Source organism: Cotesia glomerata, linkage group LG5 (assembly GCF_020080835.1).
Source record: "Cotesia glomerata isolate CgM1 linkage group LG5, MPM_Cglom_v2.3, whole genome shotgun sequence".
NCBI lineage: Eukaryota > Metazoa > Arthropoda > Insecta > Hymenoptera > Braconidae > Cotesia > Cotesia glomerata.
The window spans coordinates 694,324-720,394 of record NC_058162.1 but is presented as its reverse complement, the minus strand read 5'-3'; the positions used below and the strand labels follow the sequence as shown (position 1 = coordinate 720,394).

The following is a 26,071-nucleotide window of genomic DNA, read 5'->3' as shown; positions in this document are numbered from 1 at the left end:
ATGGGCGCATCTCGCCGGGCAGTAGCTTAGACTCTACCTACAAGACAACATCGCACCACCCAATGTTTCCCAATTATTCGCAAATTTAAAAAGGGTGATATAGTTTTGTCGCACGTTATTTAATAAGCTAGCGTGTGTGCTGTGTGAGTGTGTGTGTGAGTGTAAATGTAAGACGTGATATTTAAAAAGTGATAGAATGATCATAATTGATTGTTAAGCAAACGGATAAGTCTTGCAAGCCGGGCTCCAAACGCACGGCTACGTAGAGTCGCTCAGTGAATAAAATATCAAGGGAAAATTAATTTTTTATTTTATAAAGTTTCATTATTATTATCATCATTGTTGTTCACCATTACTCGGCTGTAAAACGGCGGTTTGTCGATAAAGAAAGTGATTGAGGTTTTTTTATTTATTGAGTTGATTAATATAAGATTTGTTGAGACTTTTTTGTTTTTTTTATACTTTTTAATTTAGAAGTAAAATTTTCTATTCGAACTGGATTGGCGTACATACGCGCAAGGTGGAGGAACACGAAGTAGAAACGATCAAGAGAATTTAGTTGAGAAGTTGGCGGAGGAGGAACACGGAACGACCAACGACACCGTGGTGAGCGCGGTGGAAATTTATTTAAGAGAAGAGTTGAGAATAAATTTAAATAATAATAATTAATATTATTATTATTATTATTATTATTATGAGTAATAATTTATAAATATTAATTGGGAACTCAGCTTTTATTATTGAACGCACTGAAATAATTAATAGTTAATAGTAGAAAAAATAAAATAATAAATTGTAAATTATTTATTAAAAAACTGACATATTATATTTTTGTAAATCAACAGAAGCGTTGGAGAGATTACTCGCTAGTGATCCTCAGTGTATTACCGTGGTAAAAAAAGCTCAGATGAATTTTTAGTGTCTAGTGATAATTTTAGTGAGTGAAAAATATTAACGAGTGTGTAAGAGGAAGATAAACTATAAAGAACACAGAAAAAGTATATACGAGAAGAATTCTGAGAGACACACCCTCAGTCTTAGCTTCCTCTCTTTTTTTTCCTTCCTTATCGCTTGATATCTACATTCTTCCTCTCAATTCGACTAGTAATAATTATTATTAAAAAGGCGAATAATTAAAAGTTAAAATTAACGTGTGATAAATTGAGAGGATAAAAAAAAAGAGCTTCCCGTATCAAGATTTTAATTCAAAGTGTTCTCACCGGGGAAATAGTGCGCGTGTGGCTTGCTTGTATGTGAAGTGCACCCGTGTTTTACATCCCCACTACTTTTTCTAAATAATCGTCGCAACGTCGTCGCGATCGTCACCGACGTACCGTCGGCAAGTTTGTGCACCCTCAAGTGAACCAGCTGCGTTATTAAAACCACAACCAAAATGTCCGTGAGAATGGAAAATGTCGCGGCGCCGAGAAAACTTAACTATAAGATGATGGTGAGTGCTATTTATATACATTTTTGTTTTATTACAAACTCATTGATTTATAATTATTGTTGTTTAAATTAGAAGATAAGGTTATGTATAAAGTGACTTTAATTTTATTTTTCTCTCAGTTACAGTTGATATCTTTGTGACATATTTGTGGCGTTAATTTTGCGGAATTTATCAGGGAATTTTTATGAGAATATTTTGATTGGGGCGTGCGATGGCCGATAGATCGTCACGAAACCGGCGTAGTTTGACAGCATGCCGCGGGGCGTTTACTGTCCCACCCAACCTCTTTACCCCGCCAACGTATTTCTCTTCTTTCTTGCTTCCCATTTGTTCACTATGGTTGTACTATCTTTCATTATATCCCCCACCAGTCACCATATTTTACTTCCCCTTGTCTGGTTTGATACTCACGGCAACTCACACACATATGTCTCTATGTGCAACATTAAATACAGATGAAATCTCTTTCAAAAATGTCAAGTCCAGGCAAATTAATTCTAAAATAAATTTTCTATCTTCTATCCATAATAATTTCTCACTTTGAAAACAAGTGCAAAAAAAAATATCTGTTAATTTAAATATAATACTAAAGTTAGCCGACATTTTTAATTTTCTTATTTTTTTTTAAATTATTAAATTAGAGCTAAAAAATTTTTTTTAAAAATTCCATTCATAATTTTTTAAGTTTTTTAAAAATGAAATTAAAAAAAAATTTTTTTTATAATAATTTTTTCATTAAAAAAAAATTCTAACTTAATTTTCATTATTTAATTATTTAAAATCTACAATAAATATAACAAATCTAACAAAAAATTTCTTCTTCTTCATAATAATAATAATAATATTTATGGAGAATAAAAAAGTGATAGAATATATAAAATTATAATTCAGCGAAAATTTTCATTTGAATAACTAGGGGTCCTGGAGTCTGTTGACACTTCCGGTCTCACAAAACGAGTTTAGATGTGTGAGGAAGTACTCCATTGACGCTTCTCTTTTAATAATATATCTCTCTCTATTTATTATTATTTTTAAATGTGATTATCGTATCACAGTGTTCTTAAATGTGTCCATCAGAGATGATCGGGGGTTTAGTTTGCTGAGTTAAGTCTTGAGATATTTTCTCATTAAAGAGGGGAAAAGAGAAGTGGCAATGGATTGATCCAATAGCCATGGCGGCGTTCGACGTGCGTTGTCACGTGACCAAAGAATTCGCCGGGCGTGTGTGCGAATCGACGGGATGTCTGGATTAACCTGCTGACGTTTTCTAAGAGTAACTGCACATTTGTATCGATACTATGTCCAATTTAGTAACTGATTATCTGGAATTGAATTTTTTTATTTTAACTCCAACTTGTAAAAACTAGCAGACTATTTTTAAATTATTTTTATTAATTAATAATTATCAGAGACTAATAAAAAATCTTGTTTTAGGTCATAGCACAGTTAGATGATAATCCAGGAGGTAAAATGAATGATTGGAATTAATTGATGTGAAGTAATAATGAAAAATAATGTGGATAAGGAGAGTTGGCGTTGAATGAGGATCCACTGGGATAGCACGCGTGGTTTGTTTAGGAATGTTGACTCCATGACAATGAGGATAGAAGTTTAACAAGAAACTTCTCGAGGATTTTTTATTTCTCTCTGGAGCTTTCTCTCTCTATTTCTCGAAGGCCAAGGCAGTTTGCCGGCTAGGCCGGTTGTTAGGTCTTGCTCGTTCGATTGCTCGCATTTTAAGACATACATGTTAGATATTTCTCCTCATACCGGATATCTCTCTCCATGATTTTACTCAGTCTCCACCGTAAGCATTACCCCTTTTTTATTGAGTTGTTTTTGTCGGACTTGTACGAGAGCTCCACGTTGACACTTAACTTGGAACCGTGTCCCCTTGAGATTTTCCAATGAGTAGAGGTAATACATTTTACGACATCACAGGGATGTTCAATGTTGGCCTTGATCGATACCCTTTGCGGGAAAATTGTCTCGGGAGCTACGTATAAGAGGATGAGAACAACGCCAACAGTGGGAGAGAGGATTGAGGAGAGGAAAAGTCGTACCTGCCCTGGTTGATGGGGTCGAAGGACTTTCGGGTGGGGCTGTTGAACTCGCCGGAAAAAGAGGGATGTTTTATATTATTTTATTTTGAGAATTTTTTATTTTAATTTATTTAATAATTTTTTTTAGAAATTATTTAGTGCAAAAAAAAATTTTTAAAAATTAAATTTTCAAAATTTTATATTTAAGTTTATTTAATAATTTTTTTAAAAAATTATTTAGTCCAAAAAAAGTTGATAGAAATTTAAAAAAATTAAAAATTCAATTTTTTAGAATAAATTTTTTTATTAAATAAAATTAATAAATTTTTATCATTTGCATTATTTTTATAGATAAAAATTTAATTTTTTTAATTAATTTTGATTAAAATTAATTAAGCTGCTGTTTATTTTTTTTTTTTTTTTATTTTTATATTAAATTAATTTGGAAAAAAAATAATTTATTTTAAATTTTGAAGTAATTTTTTAGGATTCATTTTACAAAAAAAAAAAAATTTTTTAATTAATAGATAAAAAGAAAATATTAAATTATATTTTTAGGTACTAAATTAGAGTATTTCATTTTTTTGAGAACAGAGTAAAAAATGCCGCTTTAGTATATATTCAGAGGGGTTAGGATAGCCGGCGTAGGCGGTGCAAGAATATCGATTATTTGTGGTTGCGGCATGCTGCCGTTGCTGCACCCTTAATGCCGGCTATTTCAAAAATTATCTTATTAAAATTGTACTTTAACAGTTAAATTAATATTAATTTTTTTTTTTTAAGCTTTTTAAATGTCTATTTAAAGAGAATTAAAATTTTTATTTGTCTTATCGATGAATGTTTTTAAATATTATCTATAATGGATATTTAAAGAGGCTTTCATAAGTAAAAGCGAAAAAAAATTAAGATAAACGGGATAGGACCCAGAGATTAACGAGATAGAACCAGATCGTAGAAAGTCAACATCTTTTGTGTGCCTTTTTGAATAACTAGTCATGCATTGGTGTGTAGTGAGGAAAAGCCAAGTTAAAACTTTCTTTTGGTCTGTAAAATAGCAACTGATTTAATATTAAAATTTTTAATCTACTTATTTTGATATATATTAATACTTTTTATTTTTGCAATAAATATTTGACATTTATATTAATATTAATTGATTATTTTCACTTTAATTATTTTATTGGCTGATTATTAGTTGCGTAAATAAAATATTAAACGTTAAATTATAATTAAAAAGAAATTATTTAAAAATAAAAAATTGATTAAGTGATTAAATAAATGTAAGCATACTTTAACACGTAAGTTTGTATGCATATAATTTATTCTATACTTCCTGAGTTGCATTAAATTGTTAGTTTGCTGTTGAAAAATAAATTAAAAGCAACCAGTGTTTAGATTAAAATTTATCAAGTACAGACATTAAAAATATTTTTAAATTATTTTAATTTGCGGAAAAAAGAAATTTTTTTTAGTATTAATATTAAAATAAATTAAAATTAAACTAAAATTTATTTAACTCTAAAACCGGACGTGATTGTGTATTCTTTTTAAGTGTCACCGTTAATGCCAATATAAATGAGTATGTATTTATACTTTTATAAAAGAGAATAATAATTAACATGTATGAAATTAAGTAACTTTCGTAGGATGAGTTAGCTCTGATGTCGAGGGAATTTGAGCTATTTTGTAGCCCGGGAGTGGACAGCTAATAATACTGCTATGCCTAGGTATAAAAAAAGGTGTCGGGTCAGTCTATTGGCGCTTTGCCTAAATTTTCATCTTCCTTTCCTCGAGTAATATTATCTTAATTAACTGATTTATTAAATCAATCACTTTCTACCTTGTGACATTAAAGTTACCAGTCACTTGATCATTTTAAAAATTTTTTTAATCCATAAATTTGTTCAAAAAAATTTTTTTTAAATTACATTTTTATTTTTTAAATATCAATTTTTTTTTGCTATAATTTTTTTGGTACGAAAATAATCAAATATCTGCTAAATTAATTTTTATTTATAAAATTAGACAAAAATTTTTTTATCTTGATCATTTTAATAATTTTTTTTTCAATAATTAAATTAAAACAAAAAATTATTTTTTTTAAATTATTAAAAAAAAAATTACTTTTTAAAAATTGCACTTATAGTTTTTAAAGTTTTTTACAACTTAAAATTTTTTTTTATTGAAAAAAAATTTTATTTGTAAAAAACTGAGTAAATTTTTAAAAAATATTTTTTGGGAAGAAATTTAATAAATAAAAAAAAAAAAAAATTAATATTAATTAATTTTAATTAATTCGCTTAAAATTGATTTAAAGCTAAAATGTAAACATTAGAATTAATTAATCTAGAAGAGTTATCAATGATTTAACGGCAGAAGATTCAAGTGAATCTTTAACGTGACCAAGAGCATGGTTCTTGTTATTTAGTAGGGTCTGGGCTGTTCAATCCCCTATTTTATCATTACCCACGTGATACCCACACCGTAGTGAGTTTAAATCTATCTCTACTCTGTTTAGTTGGAATGAAAGAAAAAAAATGATACGCGTGCATTTGTTCAAGGCAAAGCCGCATGGAATTCGTGGTATGTGACTATGAGACGAGAGGAGCACTAAGATAAGTGTAGAGACTGGTTTTTAAAGACTTATACACATTTCCTTCGTTACCCTATCATCATAATCGCTGTCGTCGTCGTCCTTTTCCTCGAGTCTACTTAATAATTTATCTTATTATAATATTTAAATACTTTTATCCATTTTATTTTATCAATTACCTGATCAATGACCTCACTAATGTTATCTCAAGGTGAAAATTACAGACTTACTGACCTCACTTTGTTAGCGTTCAATTTATTTTAGTCTTATCTCTTTGTAATTTTATTCGAGTTATTTATTAAACCATTAATAAAACTTTTCGTCATTCATTATTTAACCAGAAAAATTATTACAACTGAGTTTTATTATTTATTTTTTTAGATAAAAATTATTTAGTTTATATGAAAAAAAACAACTTATTATTATGCTTGATGAATCATATTGAAAATACATATACAATTTATAAATATAAAAAATCTAAAACTACGCACTAAAAAAAAAATATTAAAAAAAATTTCTCATTTATTTATTTTTTATAAAATTTTTTTGTATAAAAATTTATAAATTAAAAAATTTATAGAATTTTAAAGTGAAAAAAAAATTTTTAAATTTGAGTTTTGCGCCGATGACTCTGCTGTTGTGTTTATTTTAGTACAAAATGTTCTCTAGATGTCACTGTTGTATCACTATTATTGTCAGATCTTTAGATAAAAATTAGTAAATACTCCAAAGCATAAAAAAAAAAAAATAGGTATGATGAATAATTACCAGTTTGTAGTTTTTTATAATTATAATTGATTTTAAAAAATATTAATCTAATATTACATTAAAGTTAGCAGTCACTTGACAATTTTTTAATTTTATTTAATAAAAAATTATTTTCAAAAAATTGCATTTTTTATTTTTTTAAATTTCTAAATATCAATTTTTTTTGCCATAATTTATTTGTTACAAAAATTTTTAAATATCTTCCAAGTTAATTTTCATTAATCTAATAAAAATAATAATTTATAATGATTTTTAATAGTTATTTTTACAAAGTTTTTCATTAAATTTAGCTGTCTTGGTTAATTTTTTATTTTATTTAACATGAAAATAAAGTTGACCGACATCTAAAAATTTTTATGATTTTTTTTTTATTAAAGAATTGTTACAAAAAAATTTTTTCATTTGTTAAAAACTTCAAAAACTATAAATGCAATTTTTAAAAATATTTTTTTGTTATAATTTAATAAATTAAGCAAAATAAAAAAATTGAAAATGTCGGCTAGCTTTATTATTATTTATTTGACAATTAAATTAATTCTAAAAAATTGCATTTGTAATTTTTTAAAATTTCTACATGTCAATTTTTTTTCTTCTTTTTTTTTGCCATAATTTATTTGTTAAAACAATTCTTAAATATCTGTTGAATTAATTTTCATAAAAAATTTTTAAAAAAATCAAGAAAAAATTTTTTTATTAATTTTATAAACAAAAATTAATTTAGCAGATATTTAATTATTTTTATAGCAAAAAAATTGATATTAAAAAATTAAAAATGTATTTTAAAAAAATTTTTTTACAACAAATTTATTAAAAAAATTAATCTTATATTTTATATTAAGTAAAAATTAACAACAATAATTATTTATCACTTTGTTTAATAAATTATCACAATCAAAAGACTTGAATGATTAAAATGAAGATGTTTCAGGGTACAAACGGACCTCGGCCAACATACGCAGGCGCGAACAACGGCAGCGCAGGGAATGCTGGAGCCGGTGTGGGCGTAGGACCAACTGCTGGAGGACACGGACTAAAAAGTGGTGCGGGAGGTGCTCCCCGCGGAGGTAATCCTGTGCAATACCGGGCAAGTGCCGGTGCTTGGGGTGCTACACCGTCCCACGCGGCTGCTGCCGCGGCGTATCCACCGTACACGAGGTACCCGACCGCGGCCGCGCAGATGCCGGTTGGAGCCCAACAACTACCGCCAACCGCGAATCCCTACGCTGCGACTGCTTACGCGCAACATGCTTCAGTAAGTCATTTATAGATCTATCATTTCAATTCATCCGGTCGTTAAATAAATAAATAAATAAATTACTTATTGATTAATTAATTAATTATTTTTTTTTTTTTTTTTTTTTTTTAAGTATGGAGGACAAAGAGTGCCAACAGCATCTTCGCCAGCTAATACGAGTAGTAGCTCCAGCAGTGCAACTGGTAGTCAAAGTGGGACAATCAGTACAAACTTGAGTAATAACGCAATGCAAGGCCAACAACCGGAGCAGCTGTCTAAAACAAATTTGTACATCCGTGGTCTCAACCAAAACACAACTGACAAAGATCTTGTTAATATGTGTTCTCAGTGAGTAATAATTCGTGTGAATAACAAAAAAAAAAAAAACACATTTAATTTTAATAAATTACCGCAGAAAAAATTTAGGTAATTATTTACAAGTGGGGTTCATCGTATTTTTCATCATATCTAGGTGAAAAATTAACATTTTTTAATTTTCTTATTTTATTCTACTTTTTTTTTACAGCGCATTTATGATAAAAAATATCGTTAAAAGGAAAAAATAAACATTTCGATAGCTTTTTTGCCTTTAAAAGTTAGAAAAAAATTTTGGCTCATGTTCTTGGATAAAATTTCTATTTTAATTTTTTTGGATTTATTTTTTTTCGATAAGTACATAAAAAAATGAGCAATTTTCTAAAAATTTTTTTTGAAAATTTGTAAATTATGTTAAAATTGTGATTATCAACTTTTTTTTTTAAATTGTTTATTTTTTTATGTATTAAAAAAAAATACATCAATAAAATCAAATATAAATTTCGTTAAAAAAAATGAAAATTAAAATGGAACCCACTTGTAAATAATTACAAATATTTTTTGTTAAAATTAAATTTAATCTGCGCTAATTTTATTTTTTATCTTTGTTGGTTCTTATTCTAAAATATTTGTAATGCTTTTTTTGCTTTGCAGATACGGAACTATAACTTCTACAAAAGCGATCCTGGATAAAAACACAAATAAATGTAAAGGTACTTAGTTGATTTATGCAATTTTTAGTTAATATTTTATGTACTTAAATTAAAATGTTGATATTTTAAAACTAGCTTTAAATTAAATCGCTAAAATTTTTAAATAATTTTAATAAATTTTCCGAGCTTCTAAAAATGAAAATATCAACATTAGAGTACAGTCTAATTAAATAACCACAATAAATAAATAATTAATAGATAAATGTCATTATTTATGTTACAGGTTATGGCTTTGTAGACTTTGAATCACCGGTGGCGGCTGAGGGTGCTGTGAAAGCACTGGTCGCCAAGGGCATCCAAGCACAGATGGCGAAAGTGGGTATCTGGTTGCATCGTAGACTGGCCAGTGTACGTTGGTTGTGCATGCAAGTACAGTAATACCAGAGTAACAGTAAACCTTTCTATCTCTCTTTATTTCTCATTTCTTTCTCCAGTCCTCCAACCTCACATCATATATTTATTTATTTTTATTAATTTTTTATTTCACTATTAAATTTATTAAAACCAGCTCCCGGATACCAACATCAACTTCAGGGTCATGGTGATTGTATCCATCTCTCTTTATAATTTTTTTTTTTCCAAGAGAAAATCTGTACCTTCTTATCAAGTAATTCCATAAATCCTTTCTTTGTGTGACCTATTAATTAATATACTTGAAATACTATTCCTATCATTAACTTATCCAACTGTGAAACTGTCTCTTCTACCTATGTTGATATGCTTGCTGCTATACCTCGGCCAAAAACACAAATGCTGATTTTAACTGCTGTACCTTAAGTATCAGTGACATTTTTTCTATCTCGTCTCATCACGTTGACACTTAACTTTAATACATCATTTTAATTTTTTATTTCATTTTTTTTTTTTAACAAAAAATTAAAAATTCACATTTTTCACCTGCCATACTTTTTCATTAAAATTTTTTAAAAATAAAATTAATTCATAAAAAAAATTACGATGTATGGCAGCATCTTTCAGACATTAGCTTAATTTATAAGTAATTTTTCTGCATTTTAAAATTTTGAATTCTAAATAAATAAATAAAAAAAAAAAAAAAAAATAATTTTAAAAATGAGACGTGAAATTAAAAACACTATTAATCTTTGTCTTTTTTCCTATCACTTTAGTAATCATCTATAAAGTAATTAATTAATCTTTTTTTAAAACAAAGTACAATACAAATAATAACGTAAAATGAAAAAATAACTAACTACTCACGGAATGGTTCTTCTAACCTGGCCCGCGGTGAACTAAAGCACACCCATTCATACATACATAAATATATATGTATATTTACATACATGTATACATAATATACGACAGGCTGTGATAATGTATCCAATCGCATGTGATATGATTTAAAAATTTTGAATGGACCAGTATATATTAATTAACTTATATTTATATCAATATAATGATTTTACATTAGTTTTATTAAGGAAATAATTTTTTTTTATTGTGTACATGCAATTTTCGCCTAATGTACAATGTATTGGTTGCTAATGATTTATTTTATTAATTAATTTAATAAATATTAATTTATTTTATCGAATTTTTAAACAGTGAATTTCTTGGAAGTAAAATGAATCGTTAGCTATCCATGTACGCGATAACATAATCACTTATATAAGAAACATTACTCTTTTATTATCTTTTTAATCATAAACTGAAAAATAAATATATACATAATTAAAAAAAAAAAAAAAAAATACGCCATCAGCTTGGCTTATACCATAATGTTTTCATTATTTATTCTGTTTTTGTGTTAATGCATTCGCAAGATTGAAGTAAATTGTCGTAAAGTATAAGTATATTCAAGTAATAGTAGATTTGTTTGATTAATTTATCTCTCGTATCAATTTTATTAATTTCATCATTTTTATGATTTAGCATTTTTTTTTTTATTAATTACTATTTTTTTTTTATTTTTATTATTATATAAACTATCATATGGAAAAATTTAAAAAGAAAGTATAAAAAGTTGATGAGTCTTGATATTTTACTTTATTTTTAATAATTATTATTTACATAAATATAATTTTTAATTTGTTATTTATTGATGGTGAAATTTCGAGATTCATCACAGTGACAAGAATGTTATAATGTATATTGATGCCATGAAGCATGCAAAAACTATCGATTAAAATACTTTTTAGAGTCCCATTGGAAAATTTGAAAGAATCATTAGTTAAAAAATAAAATTAAATCTATTAAATAATTATTTGAGTGCGTTCAAAAATTAGAATCATATATCTAGACTATAATTGATTGTGATTAATTAAATTATATATTATAGTTTAAAATTGTAGATTTTTAGTAGTAGATTTTTTTTTTTTGGTATTTTTTTTCATTTAATTTAATTACTCATTAATTTATTTTTAACAAAAAAAGAAGTTGAAAAACTGTACAAAGATAAATCTAGTATGTATTCATTGTTCTAAGATTAGAAAAAAAGAGAAAATTCTAATAAGGGTTTTAATTATTTTATTATTTATTTATTTTTTTTATTTATTTATGAAGGTATAAAAAAACGCGTTGCTTCCATTCGTCTTTTTTGCATTGAACTTTGCTCTACTATCAATAAAGATTAAATTTTGTCATTGTATTAGTTTATTACAGACAGCAATTGAAGTAACGTGTGCTATATTTTTTTTTATTTTTTTTTTTTTTTTTTCAATGTTGTAGAAAAAATTAAATTTTAATGATATTTAAGGACAAAATTTCTTTTTAATACCAATTGTTTTGCATAGATGTTTTTTTTTTTATTCCTCAGCAACAGGAGCAGGACCCTACTAATCTTTATATTGCAAATTTACCACTAAACTTCAAGGAGAATGATGTTGAAGGACTGCTTGCACAACACGGACAAGTCATATCTACACGGATATTACGCGATACCCTTGGACAGAGTAAAGGAGTCGGTTTCGCTCGGTAATAATTTATATTATTAAGAGAATAAGAAAAATTTTGTGTCTAGGATAGTCATATGATGGAATCGGTTTTTTTTTTTAGTGAAATTTAGTGTCATTGCAAAGGTCTTGATTTGAATTTGTGCCTTTTCAAGGTTTCATATCATTTTCACCGATAGTCAATTTATTATGATAATTATTGAGGCTGCATTTGAAAATGCTCTATCTCTAGATACATAATTAAGAAATGATCTTGTATCTTGTAAACTATTGACCTTTTTAAAGATATAAGCTCATCTTGATATTACACTCATTAAGAGCTTTTATTTGAGTACCCACATGCATTTTTGATATATTTTTCATATATACATATATATATATATATATATATATATATATATATATATATATATATATATATATATATATATATAAATATATAAAATATATGAAAAATTGATGTGGGTACTCAAATAAAAGCTCTTAATGAGTGTAATATCAAGATGAGCTTATATCTTTAAAAACGTCAATAGTTAAGAAAGTACAGTGCAATTTAACAAAAGTCATTTTTTAATCAAGCAAAATTTTATTTATTTATAATTCACAAGTCACGGCAGTCACATAGTGACTGCAAGGTTGCTAGTTTTTTTTATCTATTTTTAAATCAACTAAATTAATCAAGTATTGATTAAACAATTTTTCCCTTTCTTCTTCTAGGATGGAATCAAAAGAAAAATGCGAACAAATAATCCAAATGTTCAATGGTAAAGCTTTACAAGGAGCAAAGGATCCGCTTTTGGTAAAATTCGCTGATGGTGGTAATAAAAAGAAACCGTACAAAAGTTCAATATGGCGAGAAACAGGAGATGTAAATGAATATTTTTTATATTTAATTAAATTTATTAATTTTATAATTATTTAATTATTTTTTTTTTTTTTATTTGTAGAATATAACACTAAATTACGACACGAGTGGAGTAGGTCAGAACGGAGTACCAACGGCACACATGCTTCCAGCAGCTACTCTCGCTCAATACAGTCGCCATTATGGACAAGCAGTGCCTGGTTATACTGTTCCAGGAACACCTTGGGTTACTCCTTACGTTTTACAAACCGGACCTCCACATATGCAACAGGTTGACGTGAGTCCGGAGCTACGCGAGGCTCTAAGTCAATTAATTATGGTAATAATTGTTCAACATTGAATTAACTTTTGTTTTATTTTTAGATGATGCCTTCAGCGGATCCTAGCAATCCACAATACAGCATGATTCCTCAACTAACCACTCAAATGTCAACACTACATCTTGGAACTGGCTCTGTAAGTATTTTAACTGATTATAGATCTTTAAAAATGTCGATAATTAAGAAATAACCTTGTATCTTGTGAACTATTGACATTTTTAAAGATATAAGCTCATTCCGATGTTACACTCATCGAGAGCTTTCATTTGAATACCCACATGCATTTTTGATATATTTTTCATATATACATATATATATAATATATATATAAATATATAAAATATATGAAAAATTGATGTGGGTACTCAAATAAAAGCTCTTAATGAGTTTAATATCAAGATGAGCTTATATCTTTAAAAAGGTCAATAGTTAAGAAAGTACAGTGCAATTTAACAAATATCTTGTGAAATATTGACATTTTTAAAAATATAAGCTCATCTCGACATTACACTCATCGAGACCTTTCATTTGAATACCCACATCAATTTTTAATATATTTATATATATGTATATATGAAAAATATATCAAAAATGCATGTGGGTACTCAAATGAAAGCTCTTGATGAATATAACATCGGGATGAGCTTATATCTTTAAAAACATCAATAGTTAAAAAAGTACAGTGCAATTTAACAAAAGTCATTATTAATTAGTACATAAAAATTTTTTGTAATCTTACTTAATAATTATATTTTAAAACTGTTTTAATTTTTACAGTACATCGCAGCAAGCCCGCACCCGTATCCTTATTCTTACCCTCCCAGCATTATTCACACCATGCCTTTGGGTGAATCCGAGCAAACGAGCAACGCGGCGTCACCAGATGAATCTTATCAGCAGTACCAAGCTCAGCAGCCCAAGTAGGCAACAGTATATAGGTTAGATCGGATATAGTTTATTAGAAATGGGGGAAAAAAATAACAATAATAAATAAAAAAGAAAAAAAGATAATGTTTTTCAACGGTCAATAACTTTTATTAATTATAAATTGGTTGATATATTCGGATAAAAATTATTAGAATTTGAATTATTTTTTATTTTTATTTTTATTTAATTTTTTTAAATGTTATTTGTTTTAGGTACGAATATTTCGAAGGTTACATAAGTTAGGGCAACGTAAGAAGAGTATAGAGAAATTAAGAAAATAAATAATAAAAATAAAAATGAAGAGGAAGATTATGTAAAGAGAGGAACAATGAGGTGATGTAAAGCATTAAATTTGTGAGCATACAAATTTAAAAAAATTTATTATTGAAATAATCATACTTAAGTTTAAAAAATTAATTAATAAATAATTTGAATAATACTAATATATTGAAGGTAAATAAAATTTTTTTTTTTTTCATCATTAAATTTAAAAAAATTCTTCCTCATGATTTTAAAAACTGACAATTGATGAAATGGTGGAGCAGGGTGGACAAAGTAGATGAACAAAACTTAAATATTTAAAAAATAATAAACTTGCCAGCCATCTTTTATACAATTTAACCAAAATAAAACATGAGATATACATACGGGGTGAAAGTAGTTGATATTTTGCAACAAGTAGATAAATGATAATAAAAAAAAAAAATAAATAAATCTTTGACGATAAAAATTATTACGATGCGATTGTGTCATAATTTATAATTACTGTTCGTACTAAAACAAAAAAAAATAACTAAATAAATTTTCACTTGAGTGTTTTAATTAATTAAAAAAAAATAAAATAACACTCAGAGTTTTTTTTATCTCTAACGGGCCAACTGTATTTTTTGTTTCTTTATATATGTAAAATCATTGATAAATATCGGCCATACGGTGATGATAGGCTTCCAGGTTAAATTTGTATATTTAAAACTTGACTATGAAGTCAAAAAGATCATGCGAGACGTGCCGAAGCTAAAATGCTTGAAAGTGTGAATAAATATTTTATTGATAAAAAATTTTTAAATAATAAACACGAGCTAGATGAGAATGTAAGTGAGAATATGCGAATAGCGAGAAAGTAAGAGTAAAAGAATAAAAGCGAGACTGAAATTGATAAAGCGTGAAAGAAAATACTTGAAAAGAAATAAAAAAAATAAATTTTTTTAACGAAATAAAGTAAATTCTGTAAAACTTATTAAAAAAATGATAAAAATACAAAAAAATAAAAAAAAAAACTGACGCTGCTCAGAAGTTATTACAAAGATTAACTCTTCCCAAGACATTTATGTAGCGTAGGGGCAACGACCAACTCATTTCTTGACGTTTTATTGTCATTGCCTCGAGTTGTAATTTTATGATGATTAATAATAGCCCATTGGGGGGGAGAAAGAAAGGGGTAGTTAGATACTTCCGAACCTAAGTGGATAATGATAAATATACTTGACATGTTTTCTACACTTTATCAAATCATTGTAAAAAAAATTCACACGATACTGATTACTTTTTTTCTGTTGTCTAAATATTCAGACATTCCGATTATTGTTTTGCTACTCTTGAATTTTTTTTATATTTAATTTTATCAGCGTGAACATTTTATTTTTTATTCGAATAAAAATATATTAAAAAGAACAAGTGAGAGGAAGACAAATTAATTATTGTATAAATTGCTTGAACAATTAATTAAAGAACAATTTTAAAGAGTGAATTTAAAATGAGTGCTTAGTTGTATAAACTGGATTTAAAAAAAATTTTTATAAAATAATTTTAGTAAAAAAAAAAATTTTTTTCAATATACAGTGATAACAGAATTTTTGTTTAGAATCGTGCCTTTCCAGAACAAAATCCGCTTAGAAAAATGAAAGGGGGGTTTTATTAAAAAAAGATAAAAGCTGGGAGTAAATGAATAAAAATTTAAAAATGAACAAAAATTAAGAAGACCATATTTAAATAATATATTTTTAGCGTCGTTGAAATCGTAAAAAAAAAAAAAGAAAAAAACAAAAAAAAACAAAATATGAAATAAAAGACTCGGGCAAGTTTTTTAAATTTTCTCTAGTTGCTACGAGGATTATTATTTTCTATTATGACTTTTTTATTGTCTATTATTTATATATAAAGATAAAAAATGAAACAAAAAAATCTTGTTAAAGTGAGAAATAACGTAGATTTTGTACGAATAGATTTTTGTCACAAGATCGTTGGAAAGGATTTAAAAAAATAGTCTAGAGTAATTAGAGGCAGTGTAATGAAAGAATGGAAGTGTGAATTGATAAAAAAAAATCGTCTGGAAAAAAATCAAATAGAAAAATTATTTTTTTTTTTGTATGCGTGCGATACTTAGTTAGTTATTTAATTAAAATTTTAAATAATTATCTGAGTTGAGGTTGCATAATTAAAAAAAAAATAATTTTCTTTAAGAAAAAACCTGTTCTTCTTCCTCTAACTTTTTCTTTATTCTTTACCTAAAATCCTTCATTAAGTTCCTAAATTTTTATTTAATAAATAAACAGTTGAAAAAAATCCTAAAAATGTACCATAAGGTTTTAAAAATAATAACCGACGATTCTTAATATAGCGACTAGGAAACACACTGATGCAAAAATTATAAAATAAAAAATATGTAAAGCTTTCTACCAAATATAAGACGAGTTCTTGATGCTAGGTGTGATCATTTATACACGCGGCACACACTTCACTAGCACACGAAGGAAGAAATAATAGTTAGGTAGATTCTTAAAGTATGACAAAAAAAAAAATAATGAAAGAAACTTTTAGCAATTATATCGAAATACAAACGACTGATGAATAATTAATTATTTTATTATTGCTAGTATTATTGTAAAGTAATAAATTATTCATTAGCGGTTGATAAGCGTCATCTAAATGTATGAAAGATTTTTACACTGTTGAATCTTGAAGTAAATAATATATTTAGTTTATTTTGGTACATCACAATTTGATGATTGTAAGAGCGCGTGATTGTTTAATTGACTGATGATTGATAAATAGTTTTACGAGAGTATATGGGTATGAAAAGTATGTTAGTTAGCTCGACTGAAATTTATGTGCGGAGATAATATAAAAAATGAAATAAAAAATAAAAAAAATCATGAAAATTAAAAAAAAAAAAATATTTTTTAAGATACAATTATTGTACTCGATTCGAGTTTGTGCTAAAATAAATGAAGCCAAGGAGGAGTCAATGATTTAATGATGATATAAAAGGGATAATTTTTTTGAAGAAATATTTAATAATTATTATTATTAAATGATAATAATAAATCAACTCTACACGGAAAAAACAAGATGATACTGGATATAATCTCAGATTATACTCAGTGAAATCTGTGGTATGAAAAAAAATTTCAGATAGTTAAAAAAAATCCAGATTATACTGAGTGATATCTGGATTATACTCTGTGATATCTAGATTATACTCAGTGATATCTGTGGTGAAAAAAAAATTTCGGATAGTTAAAAAAAATCCAGATTATACTGAGTGATATTTGGATTATACTCGTTATAATCCAGATTATACTGTGTGATATCTGGATTATACTCAGTGTAATTTGGATAATACTCATTGTAATTCTGAATTATACTAGCTACTATCTTAAAAATTTTTTTCACTCAGTATAATCTGGGATGATATCCAGTATCATCTTGTTCTTTCAGTGTATACTTTGTAAATCAGATTGTGAAAAATAGAGAACTTCACCAGGTAGCTCTAGAAAAAAAAAAAAAAAAAAAAAAAAAACAAATGATAATGATAATAAGAGAGAAAGATAACTTTGTAATGAGTGAATTTTTTCAAAAATTTTACTAAGAAGAAACATTTAATTGATTTAAGTAAAAAAATCTAGACTCTAGATTTACTAAAAAAAAAAAAAAAAATACTGTTAAACTGAGACGACCAAACATGTTGAAGACTTCGGCTGGTTAAAAAAAAAAAAAAAACTAATGAAAAAATAAATTACTGAGGAAGAAATAAAGTGATAATGATGACGATAAAGATGGAGAGTGAAAAAAGGATTTTATTGTATAGGAGTGAAGAAAAATTGTCACGTAAAAAATATTGAACGTCGTTAGATGTTAAACGGATATAGATTAGTTAATAAAGTTAAAAAATAAGTTAAAGATAAATGAAAAAAAAATGAAAAAAAAAAAAAAAACCGATTTTAGGTTTTTATAGAAATAAAATAAAAAAATGCCTAGTTAATAAGATAATTTTTAAGTAGATAGTAATTAGATGTTAGTTAGGATATAAATGCCTCCTCCTCTTTATTCCTCTCTGCTATTTTCAAGACGTCTCTCCTTCACGATATTTTGCTGCAAACTTTGTAGAGGCGACTTGAAAGAGATATCTTAAGATTTAAGAAAAAAAATTTAATTATTAATTAATTTAAATATGATGACAAATATCGAAGCAGATGGTTGGAAAAAACATCCCGTTTAGTCTACGCACTTTGAACCCGTTTAAGACTGACTGGCTAAATATATAATGATGAATATGTATATTATATATATTTATTATTCTACAACATTAATTCAAACTGTAATATAACGCTTGAGAGTTAATAAATTGTTAAAAAAAAAAATTTACAATTTAGCAAGAAATATTTTTGCTTGCTGCTTAACTGCGGGTCAGGTGCGAGGACTGCTCGGTTACTGCATATATGTCTGTTAGAATAATAAAATTAAATTAATGTAAGTTTTACGAAGAAGAAAATGAAAAAAAAAAAAATAAAAAAAAATATAAGTAGATAGAGTGTCTTGATGCTGAGCTCGTGCTTTTTTATTAGCTAAATAAAGAATGATTATTGTAATTTGAGTGGATGAATTAATTATTAATTAAAACACAGATACACTAAAACACTATTGTATACATTGATACTGAACAAACTACATTCGGTAGATAATAGATTTAATTAACAAAACCCATTTTGTAGCTGTTAGAGTCCATTGTGACGTAGTCCTTAGGCTAAGAAATTAGTTGAAAATAAAATTAGTTTTAAAAAAAAAAATATTGATTAAGGAATTAAGTTAAAAGTAGATTAAGTAATGTATGTGTGTATTGTATGACTACTTGTGTGTTGAAGAAGAGGAAAAAGAGAAGGAGGTGAATTTAAATTACGGCTTAAGATTTTATTATAAATTTATGTTTAATTATTTTTTTTTTTTTTTTTTTATTTTATCTGTTAGTAGGGAAGCGAGGATAACTCGTTAAGAGACTCTTTGTACAGTCCTTTTGCGTAATTATTGTTTACATGGTTTGTCAACTAAGTGTGTACGTATGCAAGATTAATAAAGAAGAATTATTTCAATTTAAGTGTGATTAAATGAAGAGTGTGAATGTTTTTAAGGAAGATAGAATTGTAGTTCGCTAAAAAAGAAAAGAAAAAAGGTGTTTATTTGATTTTTATACAATAATTACGTTCCCTTTTTCTTTTCATTACTTTAATCTTAAGTAAAAAAAATTTTAAAAAGTTTTAAGATAAATTATTTTTTCCTTGATGCTTTCTTACTTTTTTTTTTTACATTTATGATGAAATTTTTTTTTAAACATCCGAATTTTTATTTATACGTACTGTGAAAAAAAAAAAGTTATTAAATATAAATGTTTTAATAAAGTAAAATAAGACAAATATGTCATAGTTTATAATTAGAAAATCTTTAGAGGTTGATAGGTGCTGTAATTGAAGAAGAAATTGATGAAAAAGAATGTAATTTATTAAAATTTTAAGGTAAAGAATGTTTTAATTATTAGAGAGAAATTTCTTGATAAAACTTGGATAAAAAAATAAGGGTATGAGCCACTAAAAGTGCCCTTATTTTATTTTGGGTCGTTTAAGAAAATAAAAACTAGTCTTTGTGTATTTTTTTGACATTAATTAGAGTGTGAGAGAGTTATTAAGTGAAAGAGTGATATCACCAGTTGGATTTTTTTAAATAAATAGTTTTCATCATTTTTTTAAAAGAGTAACTAAATAATACCAATAGATAAAATTATTTTTTTTTATAAATCCTTTTATAAATAATATATGTTTTTCGGGATCTTGAATTATGGTGAAAAAAAAAATATTCTTATAAAATATTTTTTTTTAATTATTATAGTCCTTTATTTTAAATAAACATCAGTTAATTGAATTATGAAATTAGTAAAATATAAATTCAAGTTTTATTTTTTAACCATAAGAATTTTTTAAGCGTAACTCGACTTGAATACTCTGACGGTATTATCAGCTCCGCCAGAGACTATGAACTTCGGATTCGACCAATTACAAGCAAGGACTTTGTCTTCATGGCCCGAGAGTTCGTACAATGGTGCCTTGGGACTGAAAATAAATTCATTTTATTTTATAAAATTATCCTAATGTTTTTAATTATTAAAAATATTAATTTTACCTCCGTGTGTCCCAAAGCTTCAAGCTGTTATCACAAGCTCCGGAAATGAATAAGTTTTCGTTGGTTGTTGACCAGCGAACTCCTTGAACCCACTGTGTGTGACCAGTGAAGGTTGTCTTCACAATAGAACCCTCTAAAGTTTTCATCAAAATATTAATATTATTTATTTAAACCTAATAATTTAAAATTTTAATTCTGTATTTTTTTTATCAAAAAAAATTTTTTTTAATTAATATTGCAACATATTGCTTCAAAAATTTATTTTATAAATATTTAAAGGCGCGCAGTAGCCGTATCGGATCCGGCCCTTGCTTACCAAAGCATTGGACCGGGTTCGAGTCCGGCGTACACCAATGAATATTTTCAATATTTAAGTGTATTATTCTGCTCAGCCCAAAAAAAAATAAAACGAGTTCCAATCTCAAAAGTTTACCCCTTACCGTTAGTCGCTTATGACCTTAGTAGTTTATGCGACATTAAACAAATTAATAAAAAAAAAAAAAAAAAAAAAAAAATTTAATATAATTAAAAATATTTTCTCTACACGGAAAAAAGTAAACTGTAATATTCACTCGGATTCCGGTTAATTTTTATAGTTTCAAACAGTAAAGCGGACATCGGGGTGGCAAAAATATAAATATTACAAATAAACTAATTAAAAAAATACTTTACCTGATGTACGTGGGTCATACAATCTAATATGTCTATCAGCAGAAGCAGTAATAACAAGCCGCGACAAAGGAGAATAATCAAGATCAAAGAAGCTTTTATTTCCCGGAATTTCATGTTTTATCCCACCTAATTCAGAATCCCAAATTTTCAGAGTATGATCCCAAGAACAGGTAATTAATTCTGATTTATCTGACCATACGACTCCACTCACTGCTTCTTTATGGCCTTTCATTGTTCTTTTAGGTGTCTATAAATAAAATAAAAAAAATAAATTTTTGTAATAAATAAATAAAATAATTAAATTAAAATCATACCCTAGTTTTTCCCCTATCTGTTTTCATTCTTTTGCTTCTCGATTCACCATCTTCGTTGTCGTTTTCGTCTTCGTCAGAAGTCGACCATATTTTTAACATTGTGTCCCAGGACCCAGTTGCCATAACTCCTCCGTCCTTGTTAACTCCGACGGACTCTAGAGATTGCTCATGACCACGGCACACGTGGATGCAGTCTACTGAATTTCTAGCGATGTTCCACTTCCATATTATGGCAGTTTGATCTTGTGAGGCACTGAAAAAATATAATAACACATTAAAAAAAAGAAAATATACTTATTTATAGTTTCATGATTTTGTTTCTTACCTAACAAACGTTCCTGACTCAAGATCCATTGATATCCAGGCTACTGATTTAACTGGAGCACTGTGACCAGGAATTGTAAGTTTATGCTGACCTTTGGAAGTCCAAATTTGTACTGTATTGTCGTAACAACCAGATAAAATCCTAGAAAATTAAAAAAGTTTGTAATTATATTATATAATTAAAAATTTATGTAAAAAAATCAAAATTAATTAAGCAGATTTATGATAATTTTTAGAATTTTTGTAACAAATAAATTATGACAAAAAAATTAATACAATTTTTTTTTTATTATTTTTCAATATTAAAGATTAAAATTAATTTAGCAGATTTATGATAATTTTTGTAACAAATAAAGATTAAGAATGAAATTTTTTTTTAATTATTTTTCGGTATAAATTTGTTTGTTAAATAAAATTAATAAAATTGTCATTGATAATTAAATATCGCAAAAAGTAAAATTAATCTTGAGAAATTACCATTTTTCTGATACAGCTACAGCAGATACCCAGTCATCATGTACCAAACAATCTTGTGGCTCAGGTGGAGGATGCTTTTCTAAATATTCAACATCAATTACATCCTCAGTAGATGCTCCACGTTCGTTAATGTGCTCTGACAATGAAGTTCTCAGCAATTCAGAGCAAACCAGAAAATCAAATTCTACTTGCTTATCATTTCCGCTATCTAAATAAATTAAAAAAAAATAATTAATAAAGGAAAATTTTTGTTATGAAAAATAAATATTTTATTTTACTCTACTTTTCAATATTTGATTTACTAAAATATTTAACTCATCAGGAATAATATTTACAGACACAGAAAAAGGATTGTCCGGAACGGCGAATCTAAAACACAATTATTATTTTAAAAATAACATTTAAATAAATAAAAAAAAATCATTTTTTAAATAATATAATATATTTCAGGTCATGATAACCTATCAGGTTCTAAATAATATAACATACTGTGTCTGTTTGGTCACAAATTTAATTTGAATTTGTGGTGCATCAGCTGTATTAATTCCAGCCATCGTTTGGCAACTTATTTATTTATTTTACTGTTAATTAAAAAACAAGAAAATTAATTGAAATGCTTTAAAAGCCAATAAACACATGTGGTTTCGCTGATTGGAGTTTAAATTACTATCCGGATAATTCGGACACCAATTTTAGTATATTTTTTGTCGATTGGTGTCGCCACTAGTCTATTCTTATTTTGGTAGTTTTTTAAATTAAAAAACTGCCTTTAGGTCCTCTATTTCTTTCTTTCTCTTTATATGCTAACCTAATAAATTGTTTGAACAATAAACTAAAGTAGATTTTCTTAAAGTTAAATTTTATAAATTTATTACAAGGAAATAAATATTAATTCAAAGATGATTGATGAAGACAATACTAAGGAGTACCGGTGGGAAACCGGTTATGAAAAAACCTGGTAATTATTTATTATTTATTTATTTACTTATTTGTTTATTATTGTAAATTATGTACATAAACTCCAATTGGCATTAATTAATTGGTTTATTATTCTTTAAATTATAAATTGTAAATTATGATCAAAATTAATGAAAATAAAGTTAGCCGACATCTAAAAATTTTTATGATTTATTTTATTAAAGAATTACTAACAAAAAAATAAAAAACAATTTTTTTCATTTGTTAAATGAAAACTTCAAAAACTATAAGTGCAATTTTTTAAAAATATTTTTTAGTTATAAATTAATAAATTAAGGAAAATAAAAAAATCAAAAATGTCGGCTAACTTTATTATTATTTAAAATAATTATAATTAAGATTCATAATCATCCAATCAAAGTAAACATTTATTTATTAAAAAAAAATTTTTTTTCACAGGGAATCTATCCAAGAAAATGAGCACAAAGGTATTGATATCTCTGTGGCGGAAATTATACACAAAGCAAAGAGAAAACGTCAGATTGAAAAATCTGGAAGAGCTAGACTGGGTATGATGAGGCACCTTTATCTGATATTAGATATTTCTGAAGGAATAAAATCCCCAGATCTCAAGCCTACTCGTTTAATTTGTACTGTCAAAGTATGTAACTAACATCTAAAAAAATATTTAAAAAAATTAATTATTTAATAATTTTAATTCTATTATTTTTTTTTTCATCAGCTTTTAAAAGAGTTTATTGAAGAATTTTTCTACCAAAATCCCATTAGTCAACTTGGAATAATCGTAACCAAAAATAAGAGAGCTGAAAAAATAAGTGAATTATCTGGAAATGTTAAAAAACATGTCAAAGTATGAATTTACACTATTTAATATTTTTAAAATATTTTAAACAATTTTTTATAATTAAAATTTTTATTTTTTAAGGAAATAACAGCGTTGTTAAATTCAACGTCACTTATTGGAGAGCCATCGTTACAAAACTCGTTAGAATTAGCACTCAACTCATTAAAAAATTTCCCTTCACACGCAAGTCGTGAGGTGCTTTTAATTATGTCTTCATTAACTACTTGTGATCCTGGTGACATTAATGAGACGATTAAGGTAATTTAATTTTATCTTATAATTTATATCTAGTACCTGTTACAACTCTTAATCACTCAAATTAATTATTTAATCAACAGTAACTTCCATTATTTCATAATAGAGACTTTTAATGATATTAATTATAATCACAGCTAAAATTTATTAATTAGTTAAAATAATAAAAACAGTTTAAATTAAATACTGAAATTATTTAAATAAGCAGTTAAAGTATCTATTGTCTTAGATGCAGTCTATTTTACTTAACATTAATTGTAATAAATATAATAAATAATTATTTCATCGGTGATAATTATTATTAATGTAAAAAAAATTAATTTTTGATAAAACTTTAATTTAATATTAATTTTTGTTAAACAGAATTTAAAAGCTGAAGGTATAAGATGTAGTGTCATTGGCTTAGCAGCTGAAATTCATATTTGTAAACAATTAGCATTACTGACTGGAGGCGAGCATGGTGTAATTTTAGATGACAAACATTATAAAGATCAATTAAATGCACATGTCGATCCACCACCAGCAGCAATGAGACTTGACGCTGCACTAGTTAAAATGGGATTTCCTCATCAAACTCTATCTTCCGGCACTGACACTTCTATTAGTGTTTGCATGTGGTAAGTTTATCAATTTATTACTTTCTAATACTTAAAACTATCAATAAAGTAAAAGACCCAATTATTGACACTTTCAATTTTATTTTAATTAAAAAAAAAAAAACAAATCAACTTTTATAAATTAATAAATATCTTTTTTGAATTATAGATTTTAAGATAATTGATTTTTCGAGAACATTTTATTTTTTTAATTAGAATAAAATTGCAATTGTCAAACAACTAGGTCAGTGTCAATAACCGGGTCTTTTACCTTAGATATCATTGTAAAAAAAATAATTATTGTTTTAGTCATGCTGATGGTACAGATGAATCTTCAAAATTAACTAACGTGGGTTATCTTTGTCCACAATGTCTCAGCAAACACTGCGAACTTCCAGTAGAATGCAAATCTTGCGGTCTTACGTTAGTTTCAGCTCCGCATTTAGCTCGATCTTATCACTATCTATTTCCTGTAAAACATTTCCAAGAAGTAACATTCGACGGAAGCACTCCATTTTGCTATGGTTGTCAGAAAAAGTTTGACGATATTGATAAAAAGGTACAGATTTTTTTTTTTTTTTTTTTTTTTTAATAAATAAATAAATATAATCTTGAATCACTATTTTTAATACAAATTTATTATCACAGGTGTATATCTGTGAAAAGTGCACTCGGACTTTTTGTCTTGATTGTGAAATATTTATCCACGAGTCATTGCACACGTGTCCAGGATGTGCTAGCAATGCAGAATGTTCTACGTAAACGAGTACGATTGATAAGTTAAATTAAAAAAATTAAAAGATTAATCTGTTGTATTTTAAAAAGCTAATTTAAGTCATCATCAGTATAATAAATTCATTAAATTTATTTCAGCGTTTATGAGTAATAAATTATTACCAGTAGTGTCAAATTAATTGTGTAGGTCAGTATTAATACTAATAATAATTGATGAACTGCGGATGTTGATTTAAAAAATACACAAAGGGCATTTAAAAATAAATTCAGAGTTGATTTTATAAATTATGATTAATTTTACTACCACGATTATCCCGGTTTACTCGACCACA

The 26,071-nt window shown here is 26.4% G+C and overlaps 3 protein-coding genes across 14 annotated transcripts; 2 read left to right on the top strand and 1 right to left on the bottom strand.

The window, feature by feature from the left end:
• Positions 1 to 11: 11 nt before the first annotated feature.
• On the top strand, positions 12 to 14,715 carry LOC123265343 (protein alan shepard). Of its 12 annotated transcripts, none has more exons than XM_044729054.1 (12): positions 12 to 1,450; positions 7,782 to 8,105; positions 8,221 to 8,435; positions 9,057 to 9,115; positions 9,339 to 9,463; positions 10,897 to 10,917; positions 11,889 to 12,046; positions 12,742 to 12,892; positions 12,972 to 13,166; positions 13,253 to 13,345; positions 13,987 to 14,129; positions 14,349 to 14,715. In XM_044729054.1, the coding sequence occupies exons 1-12, from the start codon at positions 1,394 to 1,396 to the stop codon at positions 14,377 to 14,379; spliced, it is 1,572 nt and encodes a 523-aa protein (XP_044584989.1). In that variant the 5' UTR covers positions 12 to 1,393; the 3' UTR covers positions 14,380 to 14,715. The 12 variants fall into 12 exon arrangements, with proteins under 12 accessions (XP_044584989.1, XP_044584987.1, XP_044584986.1 ...); XM_044729052.1 differs by having other exon boundaries at positions 9,339 to 9,484; positions 10,897 to 10,902; XM_044729051.1 differs by having other exon boundaries at positions 9,339 to 9,484; positions 12,972 to 13,160.
• Positions 14,716 to 20,272: 5,557 nt separating this feature from the next.
• LOC123265347 (ribosome biogenesis protein WDR12 homolog) lies at positions 20,273 to 23,040 on the bottom strand. Its single transcript, XM_044729064.1, has 8 exons — positions 22,860 to 23,040; positions 22,654 to 22,739; positions 22,371 to 22,578; positions 21,895 to 22,035; positions 21,570 to 21,822; positions 21,256 to 21,502; positions 20,584 to 20,716; positions 20,273 to 20,513 (listed from the first exon to the last, which is right to left on the bottom strand). The coding sequence occupies exons 1-8, from the start codon at positions 22,922 to 22,924 to the stop codon at positions 20,381 to 20,383; spliced, it is 1,266 nt and encodes a 421-aa protein (XP_044584999.1). The 5' UTR covers positions 22,925 to 23,040; the 3' UTR covers positions 20,273 to 20,380.
• A 120-nt stretch (positions 23,041 to 23,160) lies between these two features.
• On the top strand, positions 23,161 to 26,004 carry LOC123265348 (general transcription factor IIH subunit 2). Its single transcript, XM_044729065.1, has 8 exons — positions 23,161 to 23,328; positions 23,748 to 23,949; positions 24,031 to 24,159; positions 24,235 to 24,411; positions 24,772 to 25,025; positions 25,314 to 25,563; positions 25,653 to 25,770; positions 25,878 to 26,004. The coding sequence occupies exons 1-7, from the start codon at positions 23,270 to 23,272 to the stop codon at positions 25,764 to 25,766; spliced, it is 1,185 nt and encodes a 394-aa protein (XP_044585000.1). The 5' UTR covers positions 23,161 to 23,269; the 3' UTR covers positions 25,767 to 25,770; positions 25,878 to 26,004.
• The last annotated feature ends 67 nt before the right edge of the window (positions 26,005 to 26,071 follow it).